This window comes from Chinchilla lanigera, unplaced genomic scaffold (assembly GCF_000276665.1).
Source record: "Chinchilla lanigera isolate Chin_1 unplaced genomic scaffold, ChiLan1.0 scaffold00004, whole genome shotgun sequence".
NCBI classification, from domain to species: domain Eukaryota; kingdom Metazoa; phylum Chordata; class Mammalia; order Rodentia; family Chinchillidae; genus Chinchilla; species Chinchilla lanigera.
The window spans coordinates 42,978,834-42,999,803 of NW_004955405.1; the positions used below are offsets into that span (position 1 = coordinate 42,978,834).

Sequence of the window (20,970 nt, forward strand, 5' to 3'; positions counted from 1 at the left end):
TGGCAGTGGCTCCTCCCTCAATGCCAGGCTGCTGAGAGCCCTGGCTGTGCACCTCGGATATAGCTGCCACCTGGCCCGGGAGTGGTGGCATCCATGCAGGCCCTGCAGACCCAGCTTCGTGCCGCCCGGATAAGCCAGCAGGAGGCTCTCCACCCCGCTCTGCACCCGTCACCGGGCAGCACCTGGGCAGAGGGCACAGGGAGCCTGGAAGCCCCGCTCCCCTCGGGGCATGGAGAGCAGCACCACGTGCCGCGGAGCCCCTGAGAAGCTGGGCCTGTCCTTCTCCATCGAGTCCATCCTCCGGAGGCCCTCAGCGCAGCGTGATGAGGCCCAGCCCCAGCCCGCACAGGAGCAGCCCCAGGGTGAGTGGCTCTGAAGCGTTGCTACTGGGGGGCGCAGAGGCCCAGCCGGCCTGGGCAGGGGACTCACTCCCGCTGGGGCAGAGCGGGTGCCAAGTCCAGGGAAGGGTCGGGCTCACAGTCCCACCTCCAGTCCGGTGGGCTGGGGCTTTCCAGGCGCCACACTGCGGCTCAGGGACCCACCTCTCCCCAGCAGCCCTTCCATCCACTCAGCAGGGCGACAGGGTCCACAGAACCCACACTACCTGGACACTGGGGCCGCTGAAGGCCCTCCAGCCCCTCCCTCAGGCCCTGCGCAGAAAGAGCAGCCCCCTCCCGTGCTGGCGAGGGCAGTGGCTCCTGCACTTCCCTGACTCCCCTGGCCCTGGGCAGCGTGGGTCCAGATCACTGGGGGTGGGGAATACGGCTTTCCAGGCCTGAGGGAATTTGACTCCAGCACTGGGCAGGCCGAGGACTGCATTCTAAGAGGCCCTGCATGGTTCTCATCTGGGGGTTCCGGTCCCTCTGAGGAGCCCGGCTCGGGGAGGTTGGCACGCTGACCCCCGCCCCATGGAGCTCGCATGCAGCAGGGTGGGGCAGCCCCAGAGACCCCTGCTCTTCCTCATCTTCTCATTCTGGTCGGGGGACCCTTCAGTCTCCAGTCCGTGGGCGCAGCCAGGAGGCTTCCAGCTGCCTCTCCTCTGGGAGAGGAGCCCTGAGACCCAAACCTCCATAGTCCAGGAGGCTGAGTCAGGAGGAACCCTTTCTACTGGAGGCCTCAACCCTGGAAAGAAAGAGCTGGTCTGCACCTCTCCCACTGCACAGGGCAGGGGAAGGAAGGAGAAGACAGACCGGGGAGACCCCTGCAGGTGTGGGGACTCCGCGCTCCCGCCTGCTCTGTAACTGCAGGCTCTCACCTGGGCCCAGCTGGGAGCTTTTGGGGGTTAACACCACGGATGGTGACCGGCCATCTGCAGCAGACACAGGTCAGCCACTGTGCGTCCCTGCCAGGCGTGTCTGGCAGCTATGGCCCCAGGGGAATCACGGCATCGGAGGAACACGCTGTAGGGGCAGCCAGCTAAGGGCCGGGTGCCAACGCAGCTTTGGTGGCCCGGCAGCCACTGCCATTCAGCTGAAAAGGGCCTGCAGACAGGGTGTGAAGACAAGGTGGCTCCTATAAAACTTTATTCAGAACAGCGGCCTGCTGGCCTGGCCCTGACTACCACTCCCTGCTATTCCCAGCTCACCGTCACCTCTCCGACCCTCGCCGCCCCGCAGAGATGTGGAGCTGCCCTGGCGTCTGCCCTCTCCACACCCACACTGTGGGCCCCCTGCCCTCCCTTCCCTACCCGCTCCCTGTGTCTGGGTCTGGCTGTCAGTCACCCCAGGGCAGGGCTCTCCCGGAGCAGCGCAGTGCTGGTGGGAGGACTCAGGCAGCCCTGATCTCCAGCTGTGGTCTTCGCCGCCTTCTCTGCCCACTCCCCTCTGTCTGTGTGCGAGGCAAGGCTCTCCCTCCTCCCCTGGAGGGTGCCAGGCCTGGGGCCGCGTGCCTGTCATGAACCCCTCAGCTCTGTCCACTGACTCCTGAGGACGTCACATTTGCTTTCATCAGGGGACCTCCTGTCACTGCCTTTGGGGACCTCCTGTCACTGCACCTGCCCTGCTTCTCCCACACTGTTCCCTCTGCCCCCTCCCTCGCCTGCCCCGTGACCTTTCTCCATTCCTTCATCTCCGCTCCTCCTCCCCTGGTGTCCCTTGTCCTGGGAGGCGTGGCCTGGCTGGCACACACAGACCCAGGCCCTGTCAGAGCAGCCTGGGGCAGGCCCAGGAGCGTGCTGTGCACTCTCTGGGGCTCCCCGGGCAAGTGCGAGGCTGCCCTCCTGCGGGTCTCATTCCTCGGTCCTGCTCCAGAGCCACAGCTCCCCCGGCCCAAGGACCCTCCCTCCCCCAGGGCGCCAGAGCTGAGACCCGGCCAGCTGTCCCCCTGCAGGGACACAAAAGGGCCGTGTGGACCCTGCTTGCCAAAGAGTCAGGGGTCAGTGTGGGCTCCCCCAGAACCAGACCTAGGGAAAGATCTGAGGGCAAGTCCTTGACGCAGGTGTGCAGTGCACAGCCGCAGGAAGCGTGGGGAGCACAGGCAGGGAGCCGGGCGAGAGTGTGCTGTTAAGCAGTGGCCCGGAGACCGCAGCTGAGCTGGGGGTGCACAAGCTCCCTCCTCAGAAGCCCAGGAAGCCCGGCTGAGGCCTGAGGGAGACGGATCCAGAGAATAGAAGGTCGGGAGGGTGTGATCCAGGCGTTGACCGCATCCGCCAGTCAAGGACCCAGAGGGCAGAGGCAGGAGGAAGCGCCTGTGGCAGTGTTTAAACTTCATTTCTTCATCATCTTCTTCATCTGAACACGCACGCAGCAGCTGCTGAATATCTTCCGAGTGCCAGGCACACCTGCTATACCACAAATCACCCCAAACTTCTCATTCAGGTTCTGTGATCGGGAACGAGGAAGTGCACTGATGGGCTGCTTCTGCCCCGGTCGCTCCTGAGATTGGGGCTGGGGCATGTGGCAGGTATGTGGGACCGGCCCTTGGCCTCCACGGGGCAGATGGCTTCTCAGAGTGAGCGATCCAAGAGGGAGAGGGCCAGATGGGCGAGCTAGCCCTTTACAGCCCTGCCTCGGAAGTCATAGCACATCGCTGCTGCACTCCAAGCGTTAGAAATAAGCCACTGGGTTTCACCCCCTTGCAGAGAATAGAACTTGAAGGGGAAAGATGCTCAAGGATCCACAGCACATCCCGCAGGCACCGTGAGGTCGGGGATGGGGTGCACAGGAAAGCACAAGTGCACTGGAGGCACCACTGGCTTGCGTCGCTGATGTGGCACTCTGAGGGTCCAGGAGGCGAGAGGGCTTCCTGGAGGAGCAGCAGCGGGTCACAACCTCCCGCTGAGTGAGGGGGAAGAGGGTGCTCCGCGGACCTGGGGCCCGGGGCGATGGTCTCGCCAGAACGCTGGCAAGGGGCAAAGCACAGGGGGCCTTGTTGGCCAGGGAGGGGGCTGGGTTTGTTTCATATTTTACGGAAAAGTGAACAGTGATCAATACTGGTGTGAGCTCTTTGATCCCACTGGCAGTGACTGTCCCAGGTTGGCTGAGCTGGGGAGGGAGACTTTGCCTCAGCATCAGCTGCACCTGTGACGGGAGCCCCACAAGCCTGGTGCCCAGGGTTCCCCCCACGCCCAGGACACAGGCCTGCCACCGCCTGTCCCGCCTCCAACAGCCCCAGGCGCTGTGTCGACCTGGGTGCTGGTCCCCAAGCTCGCTAGTCTCGGCTCCCAACAGCCAAGCGGGAGCTAGCTGTCTCCTCCGTTCTGGTTAGGGCAGCTGAGGGTATGGCAAGGCCATGTGTGTGGATGTGGCTGGGGGTCTCTTGATGATCCCCTCCCACCTCTCTGCTCTGAGGTAGAAGGCGGTTCCATGTCACAGGGCTCTTCCGGCTCCCACGCCATCTTCCATCTCCACACGTGGGCTCTCGAGCTTCTCTCTGATCAGTGCCGTGCTTCTTCCGAGGTTTCCCTCTCCAGACAGTGCTCAGTCATTTGTCGGCCAGCAGCGGTTCTTGCCCTGCTCACAGCCCTGTGACTCCTGCTGGACAGCCCTACTTTGGGGACTCCTCAGCCTTGACACTCAAACCTTAGCAGAGAGCACCAGGAAATTCCCCCACATTCTCAGCGGGACAGGTGACCAAGTATGGATTCCCCCACTGGCAGGAACCGGTCCTGTGACACTTCTTGTATCACACCTTGACACATCCCCTGGCTACACAGCTAATGTTGCCTGCGCATCCCCCAGCTGGGGGCAGGGTTGGAGCATACATGCGTGCGCATGCACACACACACGCACACACATGCATATAGACACATAAGCACATCATGCACTTGTACACACACACACATTATGCACACAAGCACACATGCACACACACACAACCTCTCCACTAGAAAGAGTTAGAACTGTTGAAGTACAATTGCACTGCCAGAGGAATAAACAGAACCCACTGACACGTGCCACGCCTCATGTGTGAGTCCCTCAGACCTGCACGCATGTTGTGAAGCCATCAGTCATGACACCAGTCACGAGCTAAGAGAAGGAGCTGTAGACACAGAGGAGGGAACATCAACGCTGAGGCCACCAGGAGGACCGTAGAGGGCTGTGCCACTGGAGATGAGGGGCTGTGGGCAAGGACGCCTGGGCAGCAGCAGGAGGAACAGGAAGGGACTGTAGAAGCCACCACCGCACCTGGACACTAATGTCACCGAGCAAAGTCACAGAAGAGAGGGAGGCTGAAGGTCAAGTGTGCCTGCCTGGAGCCTCTTGGCCTCTGTGCCATGTACCAGCGAGCACAGAGCCCGTGGCTGGAGAGATTCGGGCCTCCCCCAGCACACATCAGCACCAGCCCAGGCCCTGCAGACCAGTGTGAAGGATTCTGCTGCTGTTTGTTTGTTGTTGGGTTGCATAAGGTTTCCATTAATCAAAAGGGCATGCTTTGCTTTAAAAAGGAAAAAAGAGAAAGATACACCTGAAAGAGCAGGAAGTGCGTACACATACATGTGCACCGCTACTGAAGTCTCACACGTGCATTGCATGTAGCAGGTACCAACCTGCAAGCTGCTGCCAAGGCAGAGCAGACCCGGGCCTGGCCCCGAGGCAGCGCCCCCAGATCCAGCCCGGGCCCGGGTCTCCTCCTAGCTGTTTGTCTTTCTTCTCTCTTCCCAAACTGCTGGTTTCTTTTTGCTGTTTATTTACACAAAAATCCATATTTATTACAGAAAAATAAGAAGCACAGCTAACTGAAAGGGAAGGGAAAGTGTAACTAACTCTACTGCTTACCGTCCAGTGGTCTTCACCATGAAAGTTGTGTTGGAAAGATTTGTTCTACAAATAGGAAGGCTGGTTTGGTGCAAGCTGGAATTTAGCACTCTGACTTTTCTTTACAAATAATAATAATAATAATAACCTATTGTGCTTCCACTAGGAGTTTCACACCACACTTGGAGAGAAGGGAACGCTCAAGATTTGAGCCATGACAGACCAGTAGGAGGTCAGGAGACAAAGACGGAGGGAAGGACTCAGGGTGCAGGCGAAGAAGGGGAGGCTGTGCCCACCTGGGAGACAGAAATAGCCAGGTAGGACGGAGGCCACAGAAAAGAGTGCTGGGAGGGGCAGATGACACCGGAATTAGGCCTGGCCAGAGCTTGAAGGAGCCGCCTCCCTCCCCATGTGCAGGAGGGAGCCCCAGAAAGCCAGGAGGCTGCACCCTTCCTGTGCATCAGGAGGTGGCCCAGCAGGAGGGCCTAGCGACAGGCCACTTAATGCAGGGTCACCACAGCCAAGCCCCAGACCCCGCGCCTAGCCAGGCCGCTCAGCAGACCACAGAGGTGCTGTCGCAAGGGAGCAGGCATGGGGAGCCTCGCTGTGCAATTAGGCGGCCTAATCACCTGTGTAAATGGTGTGTTTCTGATGATCAATGTGCTAAACGGCGCGGGCTTAATTAAGTTCTGCTGACTCGTCCTCTTTGAGCACCGCTGATGTGTGACTCACAGCTCACGCAATGAATCACAGTGGCGGGTACCACCACCTTCACCCCCCCTGCTGCTCCCAGGGGTCCCTGGCCGGCTGCCAGGGCCTGGGCTGTGAGCCCTGTCGGGAGCTGCTGGGCTGGGAGGGAGCCCAAGGGTTTTCTCTCAGGTCCATCTCTGTGCAGGGCCACGCACCCTGCTTGGGACAGCAAGGTCCGATTTCCCTTTGTCCTCTCTGAGCAGGGCCCCCAAGCATCCGAGACAGCCGTGCAGTGCCTGGGCAGCCCCATCCATGAGACCAGCTCCCTGCTCAGCGTCTAACAAGGTCCCTCCAGCCCCGGAGGCCCCTGGGCTAAGTCGTGCGCTGCTTCTCTGTCCCCCTGCTATCCTGCCACTCCACCTCTCTTATGGCCGCTTCTTCGTGAAGTTGCCTTACCTTCCTGCCCCTGACAGCCCCTTCCTCAGGTGGTGGGGCATCTGAAGGGCTCACTTTCATCCCCTGGGACACTGCTCACTTCCTGCCCACCTAAGAACCATGGTCAGGGTGACTCCTGGATGCCATCTGTATGGGTACAGGTGAGCGGGGACAGAAGTATGGTGGTAATGGTGATCACTGTGATGGTGGTGGTGATGCTGGTGATGGTGGTGATGGTGATGGTGGTGGTGATGGTGGTGATGGTGGTGATGGAGATGCTGGTGATGGTGATGATGGGGGTGGTGGTGATGGTGATGCTGGTGATGGTGGTGATGGTGGTGATGGTGGTGATGGTGGTGATGGTGATGGTGATGGTGGTGGTGATGGTGATGGTGGTAATAGTGATAGTGATGATAAAGGTGATAATGGTGGTGATGGTGGTGATGCCCCTACTTCCAAGTCCCCGAAGGCCACTGAAGTCAGCCTTATGTCCATTGGAAGCCCTCCTTTGGGGGGAGTTGTGGGTGTGCAGGACACTGGGCGGAGGGAGATTAAAGTGAGATCAAGAATAGGATTTCTAGGTGTCTGAGAGAAACCCCCATGGTGGCACTTCTCCACAGAGCATGGTGACAAGTGTTCCATGGCTGTGCTGCCGCATGCGGCTGCGGGGCACGGCTGGTGTGCTGAGGACACAGTGGACAGCATGGCTCTGTGGACTAAACTTCACAGCACATCACACCTCATCCCAACCCTGTTTCCTGACTCCAGATCCAGGCCTGTCTCTCCTGCTGCACATGGTCTCAGGTCACGCGTCAGGGCCTGCTCCACTGGTGTGGTCATGCTCTGGATTCCTCTGCCCATCGTTCCTCCCGTGTTTCTCTGGGTCAGGGTGCTGAGAGGGCTAGATAAGAACAGAGATATCCACTGTGGATGCTCAGGAACACCGTGGGTCTGGGAAGGCACTCACTCTCAGTTCCCACAGGCTGGCCCACGGGGCCTGGCATAAACCTCTCTACCAGATAATCTTAGACACCTCTCATCATCATCACCATCATCACCATTGTCATCATCAGCACCGCCACCATCATCATCATCGCTGTCTCTCAAAGACAAACCCCGATCCTGGGAACCCTCTTGTGGAGCCACTTTTTTTTGAGACAGGGTCTTGCTAGCAGTTCAGGCTGAATTTGAGCTCTCTTTGTAGCCCAGGCTGGCCTCGAACTTGCAATGATCCACTTGCCTCAGCCTCCTGAGTGCTGGGATTACAGGTGTGCACCACCACGCCTGGTGTTAAAGGCAAGAAACTGATTTGCAAGAGTTTTGTTTTGTTTTGTTTTGTTTTGGTACTGGTAATGGAACTCAGGACCTTGAGCTTGCCAGGAAGGTGCTTATGCCACTGAGCTATATTCCCTGGCCCTTTGGAGCCACTTTCCTAGCCAGCTGTGACTGTCCAGAGCTCCCTTTCCAAGGCATTGGCAGTCAGGAGCTGTGGCTGGGCAGGGTTAGGATCCTCACCCACCTCTATGTGGTTCTCTTCCCACCCTGCTGGGTGAGGACAGCCACAGGCACCCTAGTGACTGTTCCACAGTCACAGACCGGCAAGGCCCAAAATAATTGTTTTATCAAGAGTTGATCCTGAGTCGTGTACTCCTGCGTTCTAAGTCTCCTCCCGGGAATGGAGCCGCTGGTGCCTTAGTGTTACACCATTTTCTCTTTCTAGCCCGCTGCCCTCCACGTCTCCTTCTCCGTACTGTGGCTCTGTACCCTGACACCCCCCCCCCAGCATCTCTGCTCCTCAGATTTGAGTCCCAGGTGACTCAGCAACACACAGCCGTCCAATCTGCTGCCTTCCCCTGAAAACAGTTTTGGTTTTGGCAACTTCCTACAGCACGCACCCTGCTGGGTTCAGGAATGAGCGGATGAGTGGATGCTCTCGAGCAGGCTGTTCGTGGTCCCCGTGCCGCTTGGTGCCTGGGTGCCGAGAAGTTGCTCGCTGGTGTGGTGGGGATGACACCATCCTCTCCGGCTTCAGCCCCATTGCCCAAGCACACCACTAGCTCTAAACATAAAACAACACCTGTTTAAATGTAAAAGTTTAAAAAGAGCGTGGACTTGAGGAGGGAAGGGGTCAGCAGAGAAGGTCAGACCCCCGCCAACAGTGGTCCAAAGGCCGCCACAGCGCCGTGGGGACCAGAGCACTGTCCACCACCCTCAGAACACTTCTAAGAGTCAGGAAACCAAGCAGAATATTCTGAGGGGATGAAAATCGGTCAAGACCAGAGTAGGGGACAGAAGTAGGGAGGAGGGGCCCACGCAGTCCACAAACCTGTGTCTGCCACAGCCCAGTAGGCCTGGCCCCCTCTGGGCCTCTGCCCTCCCCAGCAACATCCCCAGGCAAGTCCCGGCCAGGCCCTGAGTCACCCAGCCTCCAAGGGAAGAAGCTTGCAGAGGGTGAGGGCCAGCTTGACCCAGGCCACTCGTCCATCCAAGCCATCTCCGCCCCTACTCTACACAGGGGACACTGGGGCTAGAGAAGGGGTCGAGTATGGACAAGTTGTAGAGCAGAACCAGGACCAGCACTCAGGTCTCGACCCCCAGCTCAGGAGTTTGCTCTGCGCTGACAGCAGGACCCATGACAAGCCCTGAGGGAGGGGACGTCAGCTGGCCTTTTCCCCTGTCAGGCCGTTGTCAGCTTTCCCAAGTGTCTGCACCCATTCATGGTTTGCGGTGGCCTCATCTCTCCCACCGGGAGGAAAGCTTAGGCCCAACGCCCTGTTCCGGGTAGCGGTCTCTCCATCTGCATCCTGCAGGACCTGTGACGTGGCATTGCAAGACAGTGCCCTCTGCATCCCTCGGGACACTCCGTGCCTGAATCTCCCAGTCACTGTCAGAGGCAACTGTATCAAACTTCCCTGGGTGCTGGCCACTGGCTGTGCGTGCCCACCCGGCCCACAGCGGAAAGGGATGGGCAGGAGGCTGCGCCTGAGCCTGTGCGTGGGCACTGCCTCCAGCTCAGGAAGACCCCGGACCCTACCCGCCCTCTGAGAGCAATTTGGGCACAGAAAGGAGGAAAGTCAGGAGCTGCAGGGCTGTCACCCGGAGCCCTGGGCATCCCCGCTGTGAGAGAGGAGAGCTGGGAGGCCACCTGTGCCGTTTCCACACCCCGAGAGCCCTGTCGCAGAGGCTGTGCCCCAGGGTGTGGGGAGCCGCAGCCCCGTTCTCGGAGGCCGAAGTCAGGAGCCAGGCCCGTCACCCCGGTCCTCCAGCCTCCTCTCCAGAGCTCCACCACCACATCTGATCCTTCATTCTGAAACCAAGGGCATGGGTGTGAGGAGCAATTTTTGTCTTTCCTAGTACTGGGGGCAGAACCCAGGGTCTTTGCACTAAGGCACATCCCCGACCTTGTTTTATTTTGAGACAGACCTTGCTGAGCCTCTAACTTGCAGTCCTCCTGCCTCAGGCTCCCTGGGTACTGGGGAGGTACTTCGCAGGCATGGTCACCCTGCAAGGGACACTCCCCTCACCCCATTGCAGTGGGTCTGGCCGCACCTTGTTGAAACCATGTGTCCCCTAACCCTCCTGTTCCCGCCTCCTCGGGCCCTGTTACCACGCGCCTCCCCTCCCTGTCCCTCTGGAGGGCTCTCTACCTGCGCCACACTTCACCCTCACTGCAGTTCCCCCGCACTGCTGTCCACCCACATTCTCCGCCTGAGGGTCTACCATTCCTGGGACTTCGAGAGCCAATGTGCACTGACAACGCCCTCCCTGAACTTCGCTCCTGAGCCATAAGCCTTGAAATGCAACCACTTGCACCACAGGGGCCTTTGGATGCCCACAGGTTTGGTGTGTCCAGACCAAACCCCTGTATCCCCGCATGCAGACACACCCTCATTTGCACACACGTGTGCTCCTGCTCAGACCAAAACTGATGAACTGTTCCTGACCTCTCCTAGCCAGGACTTAATCCACAACAAGCCTGGCAGCTGCCTTCCCAAACACACCTCAAGTCTGCCCTGCACCCTGCTGCCCACAGCCCAGGCAGTGTGACGGGAGGGGCGGCTGGCAGATTGAGGCTGACGCTCTGCTGTGGTCAGGGGTTTGTCTCCTGCCCAGCTCCATCACAAGAAGACTTTGGGGTTGGATTCTGATGGGCCCGGTCAAGTTCTGACCACACCAGTCCAGTTTCCACAACCAGTAGTGAATAGGAAGACGTTTCCAATAGGCGGGCACTGGCCCGGAGAGAAGGGGTTGCCTAACCACTCTGCACATGCAAACCCACCCCAGCAGGGCTGGAAGGCCAGGAGGGACGGCTAGAGTCATGAGAATGAGCTCAGGAGCCAGAGGCTGTAGGAGTTGGGGCTGCAGACCAGAACTGAGACCCCAAATCCACCAGGGTGGTCAGAGACAAGCCACCGTGTGCACTGGCAGAGTGTGCCAGTGTAAGCAGGCCGGGCATGCAGGCTGGAGGCCACAGAGGCAGCCTGGCCTGTCATGTGCCCAGAGGATGCCCCATGGTGGGGTCAGAGGCCTGGCGCCGGTGGACACCTTAGGCCTGAACTTGCTCTGCAAGCAAGTCCAGGGGCCATGCCACACACAGAGGACTTTGGGGCTTGGAGCCTCAACTGGCCACTGCCTCTCCCTACCCTGCTGCCCCCGGTGTGCTCTCAGCCCACTCTGTCCTTCCAGCCCTGCCTAGAGTCTGCCTACACCTTGGAGGGGCAGGCTGGCACCCAGGAGGGGGGAGGCAAGGGGCTGTGATGCATGCTGGAGCCAGCCTCCCCACTGGGCGCAGCATCCCAGCCTCGGGGAGACCCACCCTGCCGGGAGGCCCTTGACCTCTGTGGTGAGAACAGGGTGCCAACTGGCACACTGAAAACCCGCCCTGACCATCACATTTCCCTCTCGTGTGACGAGAGGGAAAGCTCCCAGCTTCTTCGGGAGCAAGGGGTCCCAATGCCCACTTTGAACTGAGGCCCACAGGTGAGTGAAACTGAGGGTGAACAGGGACAGTGGACAGCAGACAGGGGCAGGAGGTGGCTGGACAGTCCCATCAGCAGCAGAGCCCCCACTCTGCAGGCCGGGGTCCCGGGAGCTGATCAGACCCCCAGTACCTGCAGGGGAAGCGGTGCGGACTAAAGCCAAACAGAAGACAAAGTTTGACGTAGAAGGGGTCCGGGAGGAACTTGCCTGTAGTGGGCAGGTGCAGCAGTCCCACGGCTGGCTGTTTTTATCAGCAAGCAAGAAGCGCGGGGGAGGGTAGCACGTGTTTTGTGGACCTGCGACTGTGGAGAGCGGGAGATAAAGAATGAGTTAGTGAGGAGCCAGATTTTCTCTGCACCCAGATGCCTCTGTTTGGATAACTGTCCTCAGCAGATGCTCTCTTGCCTCAGGAGCACCGGGTGGTCTGCACTCCACCATAGCTGGGGTACATGGCCTTCCCCAGGCTGCCCTGCTCCTGAGCGAGGTCACACGACCTCGAGACCGTCAGACCTGAGTTATGTAAACTAGTCCCCAGCGCCGGGGCTGTCGTCCTTCCCTGTGAGGAGCAGGAAGGGAGAATTTCAGTCTGCATGACCACACGGGCTCCACTGCAATGACAGCACAGCTACTACTGTGCAAAAGCAGCGGAGACAGGACATAACTCATGGGGCTGTGTTCTAACAAAACTTCATTTAATAGCAGATGGGGTGGACTCGGCCTACAGGTGGCTGTCTGAGTCCCCTGCTGTAGACAGGCATGGTGAGGCCTCTAGCAGCACAAAGCAGCAGATGGAATGTTCTAGAACATGGATTTGGCCCTGCCCAGAGGGATGCTGGGGAGGTGCACAGCTCCCAATCCATGTGCAAGGCTGGGCCAAGGCTGGAGAGGGCCAGGAGGGTGGCCCTGGCCCAGCCTAACCACTGGGCCTCTCCCACAGCAGAGAGAAGGACCCGGCGCAGAGCCCGCACCACCTTCACCCCAGAGCAGCTGCAGGAGCTGGAGAAGATCTTCCACCTCACCCACTACCCTGACATCCACATCCGCAACCAGCTGGCTGCCAGGATCAACCTGCCAGAGGCCCGGGTACAGGTACGGCCACCCTCGTCTTCCAGGGCTCTGGGCCATGGACTCCTGGTCCCCACCCAGGCTGCCCCAGGAAATCCTCCCTGGCTCTGACTGCTGGCCCTGGCTGCCCTAGCCAAAGATCATTTCCCCAGGAGGGCGGTCGCCATCACTGTAAGCCATGTCCCTCCATAGGTGGACATTGAGCAGGCAGGCACCAGGTATCTGAGTCCACCCAGCTCTGCGTCAGAGCCCTGCTCCCTGCAGCTTGGAGCCCCCTCCCCAAGATATGAGCGATAATCAAAAAAGAAGACATGTGACTACCTAAAAAGAATAAACACTTTCAAATAACAAATAAATAAAATGTTCATTACAGTAAAAGACAGATTATCATTAATCCCTCTCAAAATTCTCCCCCTTGCTTCTAACACACTCATCCCACTGCTCGTGCTGCCTTCTGCAGCAGCTCTGGAGTCCTCTTTCCTGGGCGTCTTTAATTGTGCTGTCCTGGCTGCCTCCGTGTCCTGAATTGATTCAAAACATTCACCTTTTGTGGTCACTGTGACTCTGAGGAAGAGCCTTGCAGTGCCAGATCTGGTGAATAAGGTGGACAAGGACGCAGTGCCATGCTTTTCCGTTGGGTGGCACCTGGCAGCAGCATTCACCACATTTTTGATCACACCTCCTAAAGACACTGGGGTGTTGATAAATTATCCAAAGGATAATGGGATACGTGAGTTTGAAGTAAGGGGAAGCTTTGGAGGAGGGGTCATTGGTGATGTCTTTTAATGTAATAATTTTTTTAATCTAAACATCCACTTATTTTTCGATCACCTGGTGTGTAGGTCCTGAGACTCCCCACCAGGGTCAGAGGCTTGGTCTGCCCAGGGCTGGGTTGCACTGACGTGAGGCTCGGTGGACACAGGGCCACTGTGAGAGCCACCATCCAACCTCCCGTGACAACAGAAGACAGAGGACTACATGTCCCATAAAACTTTACCTAGGAACCCTGAGCCTTGGATTTGGTGTAACTGGAATGTGCTGTAAAATATTATTCTTACTTTGATTTTGCTCCCAACCATTTAGAGCCATGAAAACCACTCTTCTCTCACACCCACTCAAAATCACAAGGAGGCCCAGTCAGCCTGCCGGTGCCAACGGCCGACCCCGATCTGAATGCACATGTGCCCTGCAGGGTGGTGCAGGCACAGCCCAGAAGCAGTCCAAGGCAAGCCTGGTTCCACCAGCAGCCTGACCATGTCTGATCCTCCTCACCCCAGGCGTCCACGCTGCACCTGTGGGCAGCATGCAGAGCCCCATCACTGCCCGCCGGCGAACCCTGCCCTCTCCACACGTCCTGTTAGGCAGGTGCCAGGCTGCCTCGAGAGTCCTACCAGCCCCAGTGGCCGTCCCCTTGGCTCTTTCTCTAAAACAGTCTTCTACATCACTCTCCTTCTTTTTCAAACAAATTGCAAACCCTAAACCTGGGCCCCAGGCAACACCCCCGTCCTCCCCGCCCTCCCCACTGGAAAAGATCGCTGGTCTCGGCCACTCCCCTCCTCCTCCCCGGTTCAGGCAGGTGCCAGCTCAGGCCCAGCACCAGTGTGCACTGTAAACCAGAACCGAACACCTGCCCCAGCATCACCAATACCAAACCGCCTGTGACCAGGGCCCGGGCACCTGAGAATGCGAGCTGCCCAAGTTCAGCTGTGGATGCCAAGTGGCCACCAAAGCTGCCACAGACGGTGTGGTCTGGGCTGTACTGGACTTTGCTCCTTGGAAGCTTTCACGTAAAAGTCAAATTTTCCTCATTGGAAAATTGCCCAAGCCCAAAACACAGGGCTCGCGGTGGTAACAGTGGCCGGCGGAGCTGGGTGCTGCTGCTAACTCCCGTAGGGTCTCACCCCAGGTCTAAGGCTGTGACCCTGCCCTGCGGCTCACCCGCCCTGCACCATGCCCTGCTGGTGCCAGGCTGCGCTTGGGGAGGCGCAGGGTCTCACGCATCCACACCTTCTCTCCCCAACCACAGATCTGGTTCCAGAATCAGCGTGCCAAGTGGCGGAAGCGAGAGAAGATGGGCGGCCTGGGCACCCTGCAGCAGCCAGGCAAGGCCGCCTCGGGCCTGCCACCAAACCTGGATGTGGCTGTGAGTGACCCAACCTCCGGTGGGAGGGGAGCGTCAGCCAGGGACATCCCAGCCTGACCCCACTGTGGGGGCCCCAGGGCTGAGTCTGGTGTGCAGGCCAACGGGGTCCTTTAGGAAAGCTCTGGGCACGTGCCGGCTCTACGTCTCTGTCCTTCCCCACAAGTGACAGCCACAGAGTGACCCAGTCCGCAGGGAAGGTCTGCAAACCAGAGTCACAGAGCGAAGTACATGACACGGACTGCCAGACTCACACACAGCACACACGTCCCCAGGGTAACGGGAAGAGTCCCTGTGTCCCTCAAGCCATAACAGCTTGGGCAAGGGCAGGGTGACCAAGACACGGGGAGGGGGTGGCAGGAAGTGCTCTCTAAACCTCAAGGGCCCATGGGTGCCGCACCTGGCAGGCCTGAGCAGAGTAGATGCCACCACCCGCTGAGGCCAGAGCCCTGCTGTACCCTCGGGGACTCATGGGGGCCCAGCCCCAGCCCTGAGCTTCCCACAGGGCCTCAGTGCTAAACCCAGAGTCTGGGACAACAGGACAACCCCGCTCCGGGCTCAGGACAGACACTGCCCGGAGCTGCGCTGGAGCTCAGCCCTCTCTCCACAGGGCCCTGCGCCGATGGCCTCCACGCTGCACAGCCCGGCTGGCCCCCGCAGCAGCTCCCCGCCTACCCCTGCCTGGGTGCCCTCCAGGATCGCCCTCCTGCTGCAGCACCCCTGGGAGCTGCCACTTCTGCCAGGCCCCATCCAGCAGACCCATGCGCCTGCCCTCTGTGTCCTGCCACCTCCGCCCCCCAGGTGGGACAGCGTCTGTGCCACCTCCACCTAGGCACCGGCCAGAGGAGGCAGTGGTGCCCGGACCTCGAGGAAATCAGCCTCACAGCCCAGGCTGCTATGAGGACCTCGGCAGCAATGACAGCGGACAGCAGGCAGCAGGGCAAAGGCTCCGGACACACTCGCAGCTGGGCATCCTCTGACTGGCCGTGTGACCCTGCCAGCCTTGCCTCCTCCGGCCTCAGCTGAGCTCGAAGCAGCTGCACAGGTGGCCTCAGGGACCCTTTTCTCCATAAGCCAGGACAGGCAGGAGCCACGGGGCCAGGAGGCTGCAGGCACAAACATTCCCTCGGCAGGACCTGGACAGAGACAGCTGCTCCAGTCCCCCCGGGGGACCGGGCACGGTGCCAACCATGCCCTGGGCTCAGTCTGACTCTGCCTCAGGCTTCAATGTGGACATCACAGAGCGGGACAGAAACAGACCTCCTGGTGTCTGGTTGTCCCACCCGACTGGGAAGGTGGCACCACAGCTGGTGTGGATGAAGACAGAAAGCCTTTCCAGAATGGACACCTTCCACAGGCAGGGGCAGCCAGAAGCCACCTCCCTTGGTCCTGGAAAGCCTGAGATGTCCATCAGTTCTTCATATCCCTGCAGGGAGACCCTGGAGGGACTGCCGCCTACCTGAGCCTCAGTTTCCCTGTCTGTAAAATAGACCTGCAACTCCCCGGCCTGCTCCACTGTGCCTCTGTGAAGCGACATCCTTATTCCTACATCCACAGGGACAGCGGCTGTTGGGGGACCTGTCCTGCTGTGGGGATGGGGCCTCTCCCCAAGGCTGGGCATCACAGTCAGGGAGCCCTAAGAATCTCCCGCAAGCCCGGATCCCCAGCCACAGGAGCAGGGAGCCGGTTCCTAGCCCACGCTCCCCCCATCATTCCAGCAACCTTACCTTTGAGTGCTCTGGGCCTCCGTCTCTGTGTCTGTAAATGGCAGTAGCAAGGCCAGCTCTGTCGTCCGGCCCGGCCAGCGGGGCCCAGGCTGCAGTTCACAGTGTGACCAGACGCTCCCGAGTCACCGTGGAGCAGAACGTTCCCCTGTGAGGCCGCTGCCTCCTCCCTTCGGGCTTTTCCCCAAGAACTCTTGCTCTTTTACAGGCACAGAGCGAAGGGTCACTCTAGAGACCTTCCCCGCTGCGCGCCCGTGGGCAAGCGGCCTGCCCTCCCCGCGTGCTTCCTCCCTGACCTCTTGCCTCCCGGAGACCGTGACCGCCAAATGAGCTGATCCCTCGGACACACAGCGAGAGCGCAGCACACGTCACAAGAACAGGGACTTCCCCCGGCCCCTTCTACCCTTTTGTGCCGATCTTCAGCAAGCGCCAGAGCCAGAGCCTCCTCCTAGGAGTGCTTAACCAGCTTCTGGGAGGCCAAGGGACTCTCAGAAGAGTGCAGAATTCTGCATGGCCGTGTGTTCATTCTCCCAGAAAAAGGGGCTCGTTGCTTTTGTGAGTTTTGCAAAGAGCCCTGAGACTTAAAATTAATAACCACTGAGAGCCCTGTGGGACACACCTGCGCCCGGTTGTGACAGGCCTATTCCAGCTGTGAGGACACAGACTTGGGAGAAGCTAAAGCAGAACTGCTTTGAAAAGGTAAAATCATGCAGCTATTGCCTCAGTTCCAATGCGCCCCAAAAGTGGGTGTTGGAAATGTGTCACCATGGCAACGGCATTAGAGCTGGACCTTTGGGGGCTTGTGGACCGTGACAGGGTTAATGCCTCATGGCAGGAGTGGATCCTCACAAAGGCACGAGCGGGCCCCTTCCCAGGTCGCTCTCACCCAGCTCTGTCCCTGGGACGCACGTGTGCCTCTCCACCTGGGTCAACACAGCGAGGGCTCTGCAGATGCCAGCCCTCCACCTCGGGCTCACAGCCTCAGAACCACGAGCCAATAAATTTCTGTTCATTACAGGACACCCCTTTTGTGGCATTCTGATACCACAGCACAAACAGCTAAGACAAATACGAAGGGAACAGGGCCCGAGGTTTTACTGAACTCAGTAACAAATGAGGGAGCCGCTAAGACGTGGTGATGAGGCCCAAAGAAAACCCATTTCCGGAGAACAGGTGTGCGTGAGCACAGGTGTCTGAGCGACTGGCATCAGCCAGGAGCAAGCAATTCCATCGCCACGGACACAATTCCTTTGCACTGCTAGTGACAAGAATCACTTGCATTTCTAACAGTTTTCTTTCATCTTAAGCTAAAAAATAGCTCAAAGATAATGAAAGAGGCAGACACCCTAGAAGAGTATACTAGGCGGACTCCACTTGCTTTCACAATACCAGAGATTGAACCCAGGCATCTTACCCCTCCAGCCCTCTTTATTCTTTATTTGTAGACACGATCTCCCTAAGTGCAGGCTAACCTCCACCTCACAATCCTGCCTCAGCCTGCCAGGCAGCTGTGAGCACAGGCTCAGTCACCCCTCCCACTGCCATGTTAGTGTTTATCTGCCCATTTCAGCACCATCCAGACTTTTCCCGCTGTGAAGTGACTTTTATCTCCTTGACTCACCTTCCTTGTCCATTGCATGGGGACAAGGCCTGTCCCTGCAGCCGGCTGTGAGGACTCTGTCAGGTGACACATGCGAAGGTTTTATTTTATACTTATGGACCCATGTTATGAGTGGAAGAGACTATTATTTATTGCTTCTCAAATTCCTCAAAAACTCAAGTTTAAAAGTTCACGTCTGCAAAGTGCTTAGTAATACAGTAACATTTCCTTAGTATCCACTGACCTTTCATGATTCTATTTTTTAAAAAGCAAACCAAGCAGTAGAAAGTGGGCAAAAGGCCAAGACAAGAGACTCACAGGAAAAACACAAATTGATACTAAGCACTGACAGTATTCTCAACCTCATGCATAGTTTAAAATGCACACACAGTAGCAAGAGGGGCTCCTGCGCCTTCCGGATCAGCAAGTGCAGGCTGTTTGATGCGTGGGCCAACTCCACCCGAGAAAGTGTGGCCTCCTCAGTGCCCTGAGAGGCAACTTTGTTCCAGCCGCTTTCCACGCAAAGCACTCAGACCAGCGAGTCTGGCTGCACGAGGGCCCCCTGTCCAGCACCAGAGCTCCCCTCTGTCCAGCACCGGAGCTCGTGTGGCAGCCACGTGCCAGACTGTGGCCCCACAAGAGCTACACGAGCTGCTGCAAGCAACTCCCAGGACAAGTGCACGCTCTGCTGTTTATGCCACAACCCTTCTGGGGATGCGTGTCTCGGGACGTGTCCCCAGAACAAGGCAACCAGGGGTTGCGTGTGGATCCTGCGCACCAGAACGAGCACGGAGGAGGTGTAGTGAGACGCAGAGACACTGCAGGAGCAGCCTCCTGTGAAGCTCACCCGGCTGCTCAGAACGCGGGGCGACTGCGTGTGCCTTCGGGAGAGCAGCACGGGTGCACCCTGCGTGGGAACGGGCTTGCACCACAGTGCCATCTCACTCTGGTAAGAAAGAGACAGGACCCTCCCGACCTGCTGAGCAGCCTCTGCTGCCTAACGACGCACCCCAAGCACTGCTGCTTAAAATCAGCTGCAGCAGAGTCCATCCTCACAACCCTGGCTGGCTCGTCCCGGTCTGTGCCAGCTGGGAAGCCGCTGGCCACTGAGGGACTCCAGACGCCCTCACTCACTGGTCAGGCTTTGACAGCTGTTGGCCAGGTGACAGACAACGGGGCCACAGGACCCCAGCCCTGAGGACTCACTCTGGGCCACACCCCACTTCTGCTGTGCACTGTGGTCAAAGCAAGTCCCACGGCAGCTCAGGCTCGGGGAGGAAGGGTCAGCCCCTGCACAACGGCCAAGTGAACACCTCACTCCCCACAGCGGCCAACACCCCGGCCCACCTCTGGCACCGGGCCTGCCTCCCCCACGGCCTTGCTCCACCCTGAGTGAAGGCCACGCACATTTGGACTCTCCTGTCCTCGCAGCAAATCCAGCTCTCCACCCGCCCACAACACCAGCCAGCACGTGTTCCCTGACGTCTGCAGCCACGTCCCCAACACTCTCCCAGCTTTCACCCGGGCCTGGCCCTCCCTCAGCAGCCAGAGATGCAGATGAGGGTTCTCACCAGCCTCCGTTCCTTTCCTTCTCGGTGGCGTAGAGTCCAGGCCCCCCACAGCTGGTGTGGAGCCTGTGTCCCCCACCAGGCGCCTCCTAGCCACCTGCAGGCACTGCCCGAGGCCTTGGCACTTGCTGTGCACTCCCTCAGCCTGAGGCCCCCGGCCAGCGATGGCCTGCCTCTCTCTCCTCCTCTCCGGTCTGCACACCGATGCTCACCACCCTGCCCAGAATCACCCCACGCACCCCCGTCGCGCCCCAGCTCCGCCGTGTGATTCCTCCAGCACCGACGTCTGTCTCCCAGCACTGGAAGGAAAGCTTAGTCCTAAGGCCCGTGTGGGATGTGTGCGCTGCTGCATTCGCGGGTCTGGCTGACAGCAGGCGTTTCACATCTGCGCGCAGTGTGCACACACTTCTGTGCCTTCAGACGTGCACAGAAAACCTCTAGGTGATATACACAAGAGCGTGACAGCAGTTACTTCCACAGCCACCAAATACCCAAACTCCTCTTCTGTAACACAAGCGGGGAGCTGTTTAACTGAAAGGTGGCCAGACCCCAGGGGTGGTGGACACCGCTGCAGAACTGAGCAGGAGGCCCAGGTGCACATGACACAAGAGCAAACCCAGTGGCACTTGGAGAGAATCCTGCCCTGGAGGGAATGGTGAGCGTGTGTGAATGAGCAGGGCGGTGCCAGGTGGACCTGCACGCAAAGGAGGAAGCAGCACGTCCTCTGCCCCACAGCCTTCACCCACCCAACGCCGTTGCCCTCTCGGGCCCCTGTGCCCAGCCCCGCAGCTCCTCTCCCAGGCCCTGGCAGATGCAATCTCAGGCACCTCCCCCGCCCAAGGGAAGTAGAGTCCAGCTCCAGACTGGGCTCCAGCAGCCTGGCAGCCCCTTCTGTGCTCCCCTCCGTGCCCAGACCCTAAAACCGCACTGCGCAGTGACCGCGGGCAGTCACTGTGACACACCCCTGAGGAAGGCAGCCGCGGGAGCACAGGGTTTGACGTGGGTGCCTGAGGCTCCCGTCCTCGGACCCCGGCTCCTGGCTTTGGGCCTCCGTGAGGCAGAATTATCGCAGTGGAAGGGCAAGGAGTCAAGAGAGCCGCTGAGGAGGGGCCGGGGAGACGGAGCCCGCAGTTTTGCCCCACGAACGCGTCAGAGCTGGTGACCGCTTCCCAGCCCAGTTCCAAGCAAGGGGCCTTGGGCGCACCCCACACCGCGACCTGCAAGGTGCGCCCCCGCTGATCTCTTTCTGCAGACTCAGTGGCTCCCGGGGAGGCCGAGCCTCCAGGCCTGGTGGAACAAGGCTGCCACCACTGCTGCGTCCCGGGGAGCAAAGACCAGGCCCGTCCGCCCCTGCCAGCTGCTCCCCGCGCTCTTGTCCCGGCCACACCAGCCTCCCACCATGCCAAGGTCACCGTGGAAAGGCCAGTGAGGACAGGGCCAGGCCCAGAGAGACTGCTGTGGTCCACACATCCACATCACACAACAGGGCAGGAAGGGAGCTAATGAGCCCGGGCAGAGGAAGGTTGCTGGTTGCAAACCCTGCCAACAGCCATCAGAAAAATGGACTCCGGAA

The 20,970-nt window shown here is 59.2% G+C and overlaps 1 protein-coding gene across 1 annotated transcript in view; it reads left to right on the top strand.

Moving 5' to 3' along the window:
- Positions 1–229: 229 nt before the first annotated feature.
- Isx (intestine-specific homeobox) overlaps positions 230–20,970 on the top strand; it is a 36,499-nt gene continuing 15,758 nt past the window's right edge. Inside the window, exons 1-9 of the mRNA XM_005374701.1 lie at positions 230–362; positions 8,456–8,503; positions 12,186–12,197; positions 12,241–12,389; positions 14,392–14,508; positions 15,116–15,306; positions 18,313–18,778; positions 20,311–20,449; positions 20,650–20,822. Coding sequence (XP_005374758.1) covers positions 230–362; positions 8,456–8,503; positions 12,186–12,197; positions 12,241–12,389; positions 14,392–14,508; positions 15,116–15,306; positions 18,313–18,778; positions 20,311–20,449; positions 20,650–20,822 — 1,428 coding nt within the window. The remainder of the gene's footprint in view (positions 363–8,455; positions 8,504–12,185; positions 12,198–12,240; positions 12,390–14,391; positions 14,509–15,115; positions 15,307–18,312; positions 18,779–20,310; positions 20,450–20,649; positions 20,823–20,970) is intronic.